The sequence below is a fragment of the Rutilus rutilus genome, assembly GCF_951802725.1.
Source record: "Rutilus rutilus genome assembly, chromosome: 19".
NCBI classification, from domain to species: domain Eukaryota; kingdom Metazoa; phylum Chordata; class Actinopteri; order Cypriniformes; family Leuciscidae; genus Rutilus; species Rutilus rutilus.
Window position 1 is genome coordinate 27,637,805 of NC_140232.1, and position 12,829 is coordinate 27,650,633.

The 12,829-nt window shown below is 36.9% G+C and overlaps 1 protein-coding gene and 1 long non-coding RNA gene across 3 annotated transcripts in view; both read right to left on the bottom strand.

Annotated features, from left to right (window-relative positions):
- The window catches only part of cacna1ea (calcium channel, voltage-dependent, R type, alpha 1E subunit a), a gene marked incomplete at its 5' end in the record, with an annotated part of 136,382 nt that overhangs the window by 102,552 nt on the left and 21,001 nt on the right, over positions 1-12,829 (bottom strand). The window contains one exon of the mRNA XM_084388569.1: positions 2,495-2,761. Coding sequence (XP_084244695.1) covers positions 2,495-2,761 — 267 coding nt within the window. The remainder of the gene's footprint in view (positions 1-2,494; positions 2,762-12,829) is intronic.
- Positions 9,253-12,661, bottom strand: LOC311278017. 2 transcript variants are annotated; one of them, XR_014625368.1, is made up of 6 exons: positions 12,213-12,661; positions 12,036-12,109; positions 11,849-11,934; positions 11,503-11,583; positions 11,144-11,253; positions 9,253-9,633 (listed from the first exon to the last, which is right to left on the bottom strand). It is a non-coding gene; the product is annotated as an uncharacterized lncRNA (long non-coding RNA). The 2 variants fall into 2 exon arrangements; XR_014625369.1 differs by having other exon boundaries at positions 11,503-11,934.

Sequence of the window (12,829 nt, forward strand, 5' to 3'; positions counted from 1 at the left end):
AGCCTCTCTTCTTTGGAAATGACACCTCTGTGTAAGGCTAGAGATAGGTTCACACATTTTACATCCCTCGCCTGCATAGTGCGAGAAGTTTCTCTTTTTAGCATGCATACTCCTTTCACATTTAGACGTTTGTTTTTAGATGTCTGAGCAGCTTATAATAGCCGCTTAACTGATTTCAAATGTAACATCAAAAATCACTGAAATATGTTTAAAAACATAAATAAACAATCATACTCACAACAATATTTTTGGCTGTTTAAAGAGTAAGTTCGGCTATTTTTAATCAGCTTTGTATTGCAACAATGTCTGCATCCAAATTTCCGTGTATATTTATCAGCAAAAATTCACTGAATGATGCACAACATGTCATTTTGCGTCATCAGGCGTACTTTTGACAGCTCCAGAGCTCCTGTTACAGAACTTCTGCCTTTTTGTCCCCACAATTAAAATAATTGTGTTTCTAGTGCATAGACAACCAAGTTTTATTAAAAGCCAATATTGGCAGCGGTGAATTACCTCTGTATTTCACATATTTGTAAAGTACAGTACTGTGCAAAAGTCTTAGGCATGTTAATACCCCCCCCCCCCCCCCCCCCCCCCCCTTGGATTTAGTCTGTCTCAGTTTTTTCTGTTTCTTCATGTAATCACAGACGGACTCGATGATGGTGAGATCAGATCATCCTGGCTGTTGTCAGATTCCTTGTGCATACACAAATCTCACTGGATTATTACAATTAATGGCAAAAAGAATGTTTGGAAATGTAAACTGATATTTCCTACTGACACACTACAGCAAAAGATATAAATAACTGACTTAAAACCATTTGGGGGGGGGGGGGGGGGGGGGGGGTATTAACATGCCTAAGACTTTTGCACAGTACTGTATGTGATGATGGATGGATTTCTATGTAGAATTAATCAGATTTTATTCAAACTGAATAAATGTGCAGTGCTCCACCTGGCAATGGCTTTCAAACGACACTCTTACTTTCCCTTAAAATGACTTTAAAGCATAAACACTGTAATGCTTTAAACTACCAAACGCTGTGATAACTAGATTACAGCAAAGCTTTTGCAGATTCTTTACATTTAGTAACTGAGCTCTGCCTAATTTACGTAAATGCTAAGACACAGTCATGTCTGGGTAGTCTGCTGTGACATTAAAAAAGGGCAAATGAAAACCCAACAATTGTTTCAGTAGTGCACACCTGTGACAACGATGGTCGACGGCCTTATCATGTCCTGTCACTGACTCATCTAATTTGCATCATAGAGAAGGGTTTTTTTTTTAATCACACCATGGCACTTTGAAGTCTGTAATCAATGACATGCATCCAAAAAACCTCCAGTGGGGTTTATGTGGTTGCAGGGTTTACCTCTCCTCCCTCTCCTGACCAACTCATCATCAATTGTATATACGTTTCTTCATCATCAGGAACCAGCATGGCAGAGCATAAATTACACAGACAGGTCACAACAAAACATAAACCTCATCATCAATAAAATACACTTACTCACAGATTGTAATTTGAAATGCTAAAACACACATGTGCTACTTTCATATATGTCCTCTCACACTATACTTAACCCTTAATCAACATCCTTGTTAACCCTAACCATTTATAACCCCGAGTTATAAAGCCCCGCTCCTGATATATTTCTGACTCTAAAAAATATAGTGCCCTGTCCATGGTCCTGAAAGCAAGTCAGTTCAATGAATTACGTAGTATAAAATATCAGGAAGTGTATTTTGTCATTTACAATGCATTTTAAAAATAGAATACATACATTTTCACTTTGTGTCATTACCAGGCCAACGAGATCTTGAACATGCAAATCACTATGGGTCAGTGAGAAGTAAGGATGTCAAGAGATTATTAAAAATATATATATTCTCAGGAAAAAATCTTAGAAATGCATTTTTTTAAATGCTCAATTTCTGTTTTTCATTTTATTTATACTGTACAATCTTCAGATAGTTACACCATTTATATTTTAAGCCCCACAAAAATATCAAATTGTATTCATACAGTCATTGTCTGTATGACTTGCATTTTTAATGTATTTTTGAATAACTTGTATATCTGTGGCGTTTTAATAAATTTGTTATAAATACATCATGCAAATCATTCCCAAAAGACTTGAATACACATGTTGTATGATAAACATATGTTAGAAATGTTTGAATTAATAGTTATTTTGACATTTTTGTGAGGCTTAAAGTCCTTTTACCCTGTAACAAAGTTTGTTTACAGAAATAATATGCAAGCAAGTAAACTAAAATTAAGGGAGAGATTTTGAGGGGACTGTAACATACAAGCTTAATAATAAATAATAATAAATAATACATTTTGAGATTCAGATCAGCAGAAATAAACACAGGAGTTGCATGTGCTTTTGTAAAACGTGTTGACAATACATTTGCGTGTGCTGTCAACACCGAGTTGGTGTTTTAGGGGGCAGGGCGTGTTTTACCGTTTAGACAAAAGGATATGGCCATTCTGTGATCTTCTTAGCATACTTCCTAACGATGTTGTCCTCTCCAAAGATAAAGAGCGATCTGTTGACGGTGAAGCAATTCTGTCGAACTGGGATGGGGTTGTACAGGGCCATAGTTCGGGCTCGCTGCGCTTTGGTCTGTTTGAAGGCTGGTGAAACTCCACCTGTGGATACCGCAGGAGCATCCCGGTTCCGACTGCGCTCCGAACCCCCATCCCCGGCTCCCAGCAGACCGGGAACGTCGTCTCCGAAGCGAGCCATTCTGTGTGGAGCAAAAAAAGAGAAATCTTAGCCCCTCTGTCAACAGGTGCAAAAGTGCGATTACCTCCACATGGTGAACTGCAATAATCATCCAAACTGCAAGAGTTTTCCTGTTATGACAAACGACGACTAAATAAATGACCGTTGCATCCTCCAAGCACGCGCAACACGTAGCTTACTCCAACAGATATCTCTACACACGCCAAAACACCAAAAGTAACATTACCTGAAAGTAAAATGTGGAATAAAAACGTTTATAATCCGAATATCCAGTCGTACATCCCATGAAGATGTTCTTTTTAACAGGAGGAGAGCAAACTCTTTTCTGAGGAACAGTAGTAATCAGCACCCATGTTTAGTAGGCTACACCATGGTAAAACTAAAAAGCCATGGTTTTTGAATGTCTCCAGGTCTGTTTTGCCCTCCTTCGTCACTCTTCCATCCCACTTACTAATTGTAAATGTTTTGGGGTCTTTTCTGAATCTTTTTAATCGCGTCGACGACAGCGTTCAACAAGCTCCATCTTCTGTGTGTGCGGTGAGGCGCGAATGTGGTTTGTTTCAGGTTGGCACGCGCGCTTGGCCACCCCTCACAACAGCGCGAATGTGTCTGAGCGCGTGCTGACTCTCCAACCGCTACTCAGAGCATACGTTTAACTGTAAGCGAGACAACCTCTATAGACATGCAAATGCCTTCCGAATAGGTTATTTTATGTTTCTTTAAATACTGGGTTATACGATACCGTCAAAATTAATGTAAGTTTTGACAGTTTATATCAAAGAGCGATTAAAAACTAGAAGAAAAAACACATTTTCCCCTTTTTTAATGCATGAACGCAAAGTTTTAAGCATTCACATATCATACAAACGCCTTCTCGTGAGGATTTAGTTCCTTCGCAGAAAGTACACAAGTTAGCCTGAAATCCAAATGACATTATTTTCTTTCTAAATATAGGTTACGTGAACTATTCTTCGGTTGACGTTATTGCAAAAAGAAAATAAAAATCATAAAAAATAAAAAGTGAAACACGTTCCTTTCCCCCTGACGTCACTAAGCCATTTTTAACCTCTACTCCTCAATAGAATACGAAAAACAAAAGTTTAGCCTATATACATTTCAAATAAAGAATAAAATACAGAACTCGTATTGTTTTTTTAAGAACAAATCCAGAATGTTTGAGGATTATCAACTGCACGCACTGTAACATTCTGTTCACTCATATCAGACAGACACTGTACCAAGTGTAAGCATCTCTATTCTGGGAGCAGCTTGTTCAGCTGACTTTGAGCTTAGAGATAATTGGTGTTTAAAACTCGCTCTTGTGCACGATCTACTGACAGGCTTGTGTTGTAAGCGAGATAGCACTCGTTGGCCTAGTGATGACACAAATTGTCACAAAGAAAAAATGACAAGACATGATCAGTGGAACAATACTGTCAGAGATCAGAAATGTTTCTGCAGGTTTAATGCAGTGTGCATTTGTCTTTTAAGAATCCGAAACTAATAAACCTTACATCATTATTTGCAAATAATTTATATGACACGTTTTTGTTCTCTGCAAATTTTGTCATACTAGTTTCTGTAAACCACCCAGAAGATATCTGAACATTTTCTTTATTTCGCCCCATACTGGGACATTATATTAATACTGTTACAGAGAAAACTGAATTTCACATTCTTTGAAGAGGGAATAAAAAAACAGCTATAACATATATTACCACATCCTTTCTCAAATGGTCAATTTTTTAAATGAGTAAATAAATTCGAATAAAAAAAATACAGCAAATGGAGGCGAGAAAGTGAGGCATTTAGTGATGTCACTTAATCTCCTTAAAATTAATGAGCAGAACAGTTTAAGGACCTGCTAATAATAGTCAACTGCAAAATGAGAGATCTCACGAAATGGTGCAAATGGATGCGGCTATTAAAAATGATGATGGAAATTGCAATAGTACCCAGTAGATCATTCCAGACTGAGGTTATTATCGCACAGCACAGAAAGATGAATGAAAAGATATGTTTCTTCTCTCTCTTCCTCTCAAAAGTGAATAGAAACTATGATTTAGGAAGCTCAGATGATGAGCAGAGGTGGAATTTTTTTTTTTTTTTTTAAACAGTTGATGACTTCCTATTTTATGACTTTGATGATCTTAAATAGATTCCAGGGTGTCTGCATGGAACTCTGTCATTTTTGCCCCAATTACAGACACATTTAGGTGGTGTATACTCTTCTCCCAGCTGAGATGAGTAGGTGAAGCAGTATCCACTTAAGCAGGTATCCCTATATCGAGGTCTACTATACATAAGACACAGCAAACACACACACAGAGAAACACTCAAACACTCGAGCTGCCAGTGTCCATCCATATGGCCAATTACTGCATAGAATGTGAAAATACAGTTGTGCTCCATGGTGTTGATGGAAAAAAGAGTGTATGTGTGTGTGCAAGGGTAACAGAATGAAAGAAAGTGTGTCAGAGAGAGAGAGAGAAAGATAATAGCAGAATGAAAGAAGCAGGGAGGAAGTATTGTAGAATATCCATTCATCAAATGTCAACACGTTTTCATAACAATCTGTTGAATAAGCCTCATGGAAAGCATGGGAGTGGCCGGACTGTGCTGACAGAGGAACTGCTGCTCTGTTCCAAAACCCGGTCATTGTCACTATAGCTGTGTTCCCAAAGCAAAGGCTTTTCCAAAAGGTACCAAATTTTGGACAAATTATATAAGGCAGCATCAAAAGTGTCATTTAGTCCAATTCCAGAGCGCGTTGCAGAGAACTCAGAGAAAGATGGCAGACACTATGCAATATTTTTTAAATAAATTAATAGTATTTAAAAAATATCGACGTATTCTGTTTTTTCATGCTTTATTAAAGAATCAAGTAAGCAACATGCTAATGTCGTCCTCAACTGAAATCAAGAAAGTTGCTGCCCGTGAAGGAAGTAAGCAGTACTTCTATTGGTAAATCAATTGGTTTTGGAACAGCGACTTGTAGGTTTTATTTACACTGCACCCAATAAGTGTTATTTTAGTATTATTTATGTACTATTATAGTTTTATTAATATTCTGAATTAGCTTTTATTTATATATTTTCATTTTAGATTAAGTTTGATCATTTTTACTAGTGTTTTGTTTATATATTTCTATATAGTTTTAATTTATTTTTATATCAGCTTTTAGTCCTTTAACTATTCAGTAATGTGCTGGAAACATTTCTCATACATTTTGCTCCATATTGACATGATGGCACCACAGATCATCAGATTTGTCGGCTGTGTGAATATCCTGTTCCACCACATCCCAAAAGTGCTCTAGTGGATATAAATCTGGTGAACTCATTATCATGTTCAAGAAATCAGTGGTCATAAAGGGATAGAAATGGCCATCAGCAACAATAGGCTGTGGCGTTTAAACAATGCTCAATTGGTACTAAAGTGTACAAAGTGTGCCAAGAAAATATCCTCCACACCATTACACCAGCAGCAGCAGCCTGAACCGTTGATACAAGGCAGGATGGATCCATGCTGTCATGTTGTTTACGCCAAATTCTGACCCTACCATCTGAATGTCACACCAGAAATCGAGGCAATGCTTATCCAATCTTCTACAATCCAATTTTGGTGAGCCTGTGCATATTTTAGCCTGTAGCCATGCTGTAGCTCAGCTGCTTCAAGGTTCGACTTGTTGTGCATTCAGAGATGCTCTTCTGCAGACCTCGGTTGTTCCGAGTGGTTATTTGAGTTACTGTTGCCTTTCTATCAGCTCGGACCAGTCTGGCCATTCTCCTCTGACCTCTGGCATCAACAAGGCATTTTCGCCCACAGAACTGGATTGTTTCTTTTTTCTGACCATTTTCTGTAAACCCTTGAGATCGTGAATATCCCAGTAGATCAGCAATTTCTGAAATACTCAGACCAGACCATCTGGCATCAACAATCATGCCACGTCCAAAGTCACTTAAATCACATTTCTTTCCACATTCTGATGCTCAGTTTCAACTTCAGCAGATCGTCTTAACCATGTCTACATGCCTAAATGCATTGAGTTGCTGCCATGTGATTGGATGATTAGATATTTGCATTAATTGGAAGCGTTTGTTCAGGTGGTGTGGTCAACATCTGCTTTATATACATCATTTGCAGTAGTAATGACTTAAGCTTCAGTGATGCCAAGAGACTTTCTTTGACAACAATTGAGAGGAAAGCACAGAAACTTGGAACTTTGCCTCTCCTCGTGTCTATCGTAGTATAACACTTTTTTACTCATTCAGTATTTACTACACAGTGAAGCCTTATACAGTATATGGAGGAAGAATACAATGAGTTCAGACACAGCTTCAGACATTATAAACAACTAAATAAACTGAGTCAGATATGCAAAAAATAATTGCTGCCTGTTTGTTGCTATTTTCCAAAGACAAATGTATCAGGGTGATACAAACAAAACAACTGATTCCTAGTGTATATTGTAAGCAATACATTTAATTGTCGCTATATACTTGATACACGTAATGTCTAGACTGGTAATTGTCTCTCTGTGTTTGTCATGTCTCCCTCCCTCCTACTTCTGTAGCAGGTCTATGTTCGTTTACAGAAAACACAATTCATTTGACAGTTCTAGTCGTACCTCAATCCAAGGTAAATCAGCTGACCCTGACCTCTCTGTTTAAGTTTTGTATTTTATTCCTAACTAGTTAAAAGCTACCCAAGAGGCATGAACCTGCGAGACATCTCCGCTCCCACATAATGAAGTGTCCTTGTCATCCTAATAGTGGTCTCCATGGTGACTGTACACCGTTGAATTTCTAATTTGTTCCTCCCATTATTGGCAGCAAAAGGTTAGCTTAACAAAAAGACACCTTTCATAGCTGCGGTCTTAAATGGATGTTCCATCTGCATCCAAGCAGCTTCCATCTGAATTTTACCTCAGATGACAATATACCTCGATTGTAAATCACCCTTCACTGCCTAACCAAAAAGCACAAACACACAACATATTTCTATCTGATTGTAATATATGATACAAAGAACCAATTTATTTCCAAACCAAACTCAAGTTCTTAAAGGATTAGTTCACTCAAAAATGAAAATTATCCCATAATTCACTCACACTCAAGCCATCCTAGGTGTATATGACTTTCTTCTTTCAGCCGAACACAATCAAAGTTATATAAAAAAATTCCAAGATTTATAATGGGAGTGTAGTACCTGAGATTTTGAAGCCCAATAAGGGGGGGGGGGTAAATTATCCAGGGGGGTAATAAATGCCTTCTGAAGTGAAGCGATGCATTTGTGTAAGAAAATTATCCATATTTATAACTTAACTATAAACTATAATCACTGGCTTCAGGTAACGGCCGTACGTGAGTCTAGTTCCGGCGGAAGAGAGACCTCTGACCCGACGTATAAAGTATTGATGAAGCCCAGAACCACGAGAGGAGTCTACTCTTACCTAAGCTTACGCTACATCCAAGGTCATAAAGCTTGGAAGAGCCAGGATATTTTTTAATTTAACACCGATTGTGCTTGTCTGAAAGAAGAAAGTCATATACACCCAGGATGGCTTGAGGGTGAGTTAATTCATTTTTGGGTGAACTAACCCTTTAAATGGATAATTAACAAAAAAAATATTATTTCATAATTTAGGCAATTTTGAAAAATGCCTGTTTTTACTTTTTTGTTGTTGTTGTGCATACACAGCAAAATCCCCAGTGTTAAATCAACACCTACAGTGTCAAATTTAACACCAGCAAAGTGTGTATATGTGTCCACACTACACAATGTAACATTTACACTTTTGAAAGTGTTAATTTTTTAACACTAATTTTCTGTTAATTCAACACTGTATATTGTTAAAAGTTAGCACTATTCAACACTTAACATTGTTGTTTTTACACCACACTAGTGTTAGTGTTAAATTACAGTGTTATTGAGTAACATTTTTATTTTTACACCAACACCAGTGTAGTGTGAATACAACAACATTAAGTGTTAAAATACTGTTCAGCAATAACATTATTGAGTGTCAATACCAATAGGCTACCTCTAGAGCTGCTTCCATTCCTACTAAAGACAAATGGCAGAAAATGTCACAAACACTCTTTATTAAGGTACACAGCAAAAAATCCATGTCAGCAAAAAAGCCAGTGTACATTTAACTCAATTTGAGTCAATATACATTACTCATGGAGTACATTTGAACTCTTACAGTGTTTAAAATGTACTCCGTGAGTAATGTGCATATTTCACACTTTCAAAAGTGTTATTTTAACTCCAAAATGGAGGGAGTCATATATACATTTCAGGAGTGTTAAATTTGACTCAAATTGAGTTTGTATTTATGAGATGTGCTTTTTGACAAAAGGAATCTTTTCAGAAATAAAAGCAAAGCATTTAACCTATTGATAACATTGAATGCACATCAAAACAATCCAGAAAGTTAGAATTCGGTTCATTGTAAAGTTAAAAATAAAGGCAAAATGCAAACAGTTGTTTTAACAAGCTAGTTTTTATTAACGAACAAGTCCCTTTACATATGTTAACTTTTAAAATAAATGAAGGCAAAATATAGGCATTTCTGTCATCAGAATTATGTGAAAGCTGCTCATCAAATGGTCTGTATCTCTGTAATACTTCAAGTCCTGTACATGTCAGTGAATGTAAGTCCTGTGTCAGTGAAGTTGAGTCAATACCTTCGACTTTGCAACAGTACAGCAACAACATTCAACAGATGAAAAACAGTTGCAGGATATGAGTGGATCAGTTGTGTCCAGTTGCTGACAGTAAAGTTCAGTGCATAGCCTAGTTGTTTCACAGAGCAGGAAAGGCTGTGCAGATCCAACTTTCTCAAAATCCTGGAGTGCTGGTTCCCTAGAGTAGACAACACAAAACCAGACCATTTACAATTAATACTATTTGTGTTTTATAAATACAGCAAGGTGACTCAAACAATAAACTATTTTGGTTAGATTAAGACTTGAATTTTTCTGATTTCCAAGTAAATTAAAGACTTAATTCATCCAAAAATGTAAATTCTGTCATTATTTACCCTTATGTTGTTCCAAACCAGTAAGAGTTTTGCTCATCTTCGGAACACTTAAAGGGATAGTTCAGCCAAAAATGATATTTAACCCATGATTTACTCACCCTCAAGCCGTTCGAGATGCATATGTCGATCTTTTTTCAGACGAACACATTTTCAGTTATTTTAGAAAATGTCTTAGATCTTTCAGTGGTTATAATGTGAAGCAATAGGGTCCACTGCTTCAAGTCCAAAAATGTGCATGCATCCTTCACAAAAGTAATCCATCCGGCTCCAGAGGGATAAACGAAGGCCTTCTGAGGGTAATCAGTGCGGTTTTGTCGTAAAAATATACATATTTAAAACTTTATAAACGAAAATAACTGGCTTCCGGCAACGGTCGACGCGCGTTTACGGAGATGGATGCTGGCGTATGACGTAGGACGTATAGCGTAGGAAGCGTTGTGACATAAAACGAACGTGACAGCGCAGCCAGTAAATATGTATATTTTTACGACAAAACCGCACGGATTACCCTCAGAAGGCCTTCGTTTATCCCCCTGGAGCCGGATGGATTACTTTTGTGAAGGATGCATGCACATTTTTGGACTTGAAGGAGGTGGACCCTATTGCTTCACATTATAACCACTGAAAGATCTAAGACATTTTCTAAAATAACTGAAAATGTGTTCGTCTGATAAAAGATTGACATATGCATCTCGAACGGCTTGAGGGCGAGTAAATCATGGGTTAAATATAATTTTTGGCCGAACTATCCCTTTAAGATATTTTTTATAAAATCTGAGATTTCTGTCCCTTCATCGACAGCCTATTCAACTATCACTTCCAAAGCCACAGAAAGGTATAAAGGAAATCATAAGTAATCCATGTGACTCAGGTGGTTTAACTTCAAAATTTTTTATGAAGCAACAAAAGTGCTTTGTTTGCACGAAAAAACAACAACAACAAAAACTCAACTTCATTTACAAATTATTAATCTTCGATGCACGCTCACTTAACAACGCATGTTGGAAATTAATATTTTATAAATTAAGTGGTAAATGATTTTTTGCTTCAAACACAGCACTTGCATAGTTTAATAAAATGTATGTTAAACCACTGGAGTCGCATGGAGTACTTTAATGATGTACCTTTACACCTTTCTGGGGCTTGAACGTGGTATTTGCGTGGACTGTCAATGGAGGGACGGGAAACTCTCAGATTTCATTAAAAATATCCTCATTTGTGTTGTGAAGATGAAATAAAGTCTTGCATGTTTGGAACGAGATGAGGGTAAGTAATGACATAATTTCCATTTGTAGGTGAACTAACCCTTTAGGAATAAATTTAGACACGCACCTTAAGAAACCTCACTAAATAGTCAGCTGACAGAAGAATCTTCGTTCCCTTCTTGTGGCTTTGTGATGTCGGAGGCAGGTGATGGGCAGAGATTTCCCAATCAGTTGAGTCTAAAATTAAAAACCAAGAAAACATCTACCTGTCAAATCATGAAAACAATTGGTTTGAAAACTAATTTTATTTAAGGAAAAGGAAAAGTAACTTTTGTAAAGTAATTTGACTGGACAAATTCAAAATGACTGTTATGAAACACAAAAAATCTAGTTAACGTTATACCAATTAGCAACAAAGCTATAATTTTTTAAAAATGTTTATGCACATGATTATCTCATATGTTATCTGTAAAATCTGACCCTCACCAGGTTCTAGTCTGTAACGTTACAGCCTTTAAAGACCAAGCCTGGTTAGCCTTAGCCACTTGGTCCAGCATGGAAATGCTCCTAACAAACACAAATAACACAATCAGTACATTTAAACATGAAAGCATATTCAAATATCAACCAAAATTGAATCTGATAAATACATTTTCATAAACATAATCTTAAAGAAGTACTTACACATTCTAAGAAAGTTTGTTTTTCAGATAAAATGAAAGTAAAAGATAGTTTGAGGATAAACACATTATGATATTTGCACATCACAAACATTGTCATAAAACAAAATAACATTATAAAATACGTATTGTAAATGAGTTAAAACACTTACTCTGTGTTTTCACCGTTAAAAAGCAAACTCCGCGTCTGCACTGCGTCACGAGTCAAAGAAGATGCAGGGCAGCAGCTAATGTTAGTCTGTGAGAAAGGTTTAGGCGCACATCACATAAATATCGTTATAAAACATTATAATGCCATGAAATACATGTTGTAAATTAGGTTAAAAACACTTAACTTACTTTGGGTGTTTTCCCTGTTGACGTTACAAGCAAACCTTCTCGTCGTCAGCTCCGTATTGAGTCAAAGATGTCGCCTTTGAGAAAGGTTTCGGCTCGTTTAAACACGCAGAACATTTAAATTTCTCTATAAATCAATATGTTATAAAATACATATTGTAAATTAGATAAAACACTTACTTTCGTCGTTTCTCTGTTTAAAAGCAACCTCATCCTGGTCTGCTCCGCATCGCGCGTCAACGAAAATGCCTTTCTGAGAACGATTTAGCCGTTCACAGCACATACATATTGTAATAAAACAATATGATGTAATAAAATGCATATATAAATGCGATAAAACACTTCATATCTGCGTTTTCCCTCCTCGTATGCCTTGCATCGCGAGTCAAAGAAAATGGCGTCTGTGAAAAAAGTTTCAGGTTGTTTCGTCGCGCCCAGCGCGTAAATGTCCCGGATGTAACTAATAACACTCTCTCCGTGTAAATTTAGTAACTCTACATATTTACACCAGCCAGAGGGTGCGGTTTGCACTAGCAGTGTTAATCCCTTGAAATTCAACACCAGAAATTGAACTCTTTACTCTAAGAGTCCTTAACACCAGGATTTCAACACTGGAGATTTTGCTGTGTACAGTTTCTGGTCTCATTGACTTCCATAGTATATTTTTTTCCTACTATGGAAGTCAATGAGACCAGAAACTGTCTGGTTACTGACATTCTTCTAAATATCCTCCTTTCTGTTCAGCAGAAGAAAGAAATTCATACAGGTTTGAAACAACATGAGGGTGAGTATATGAT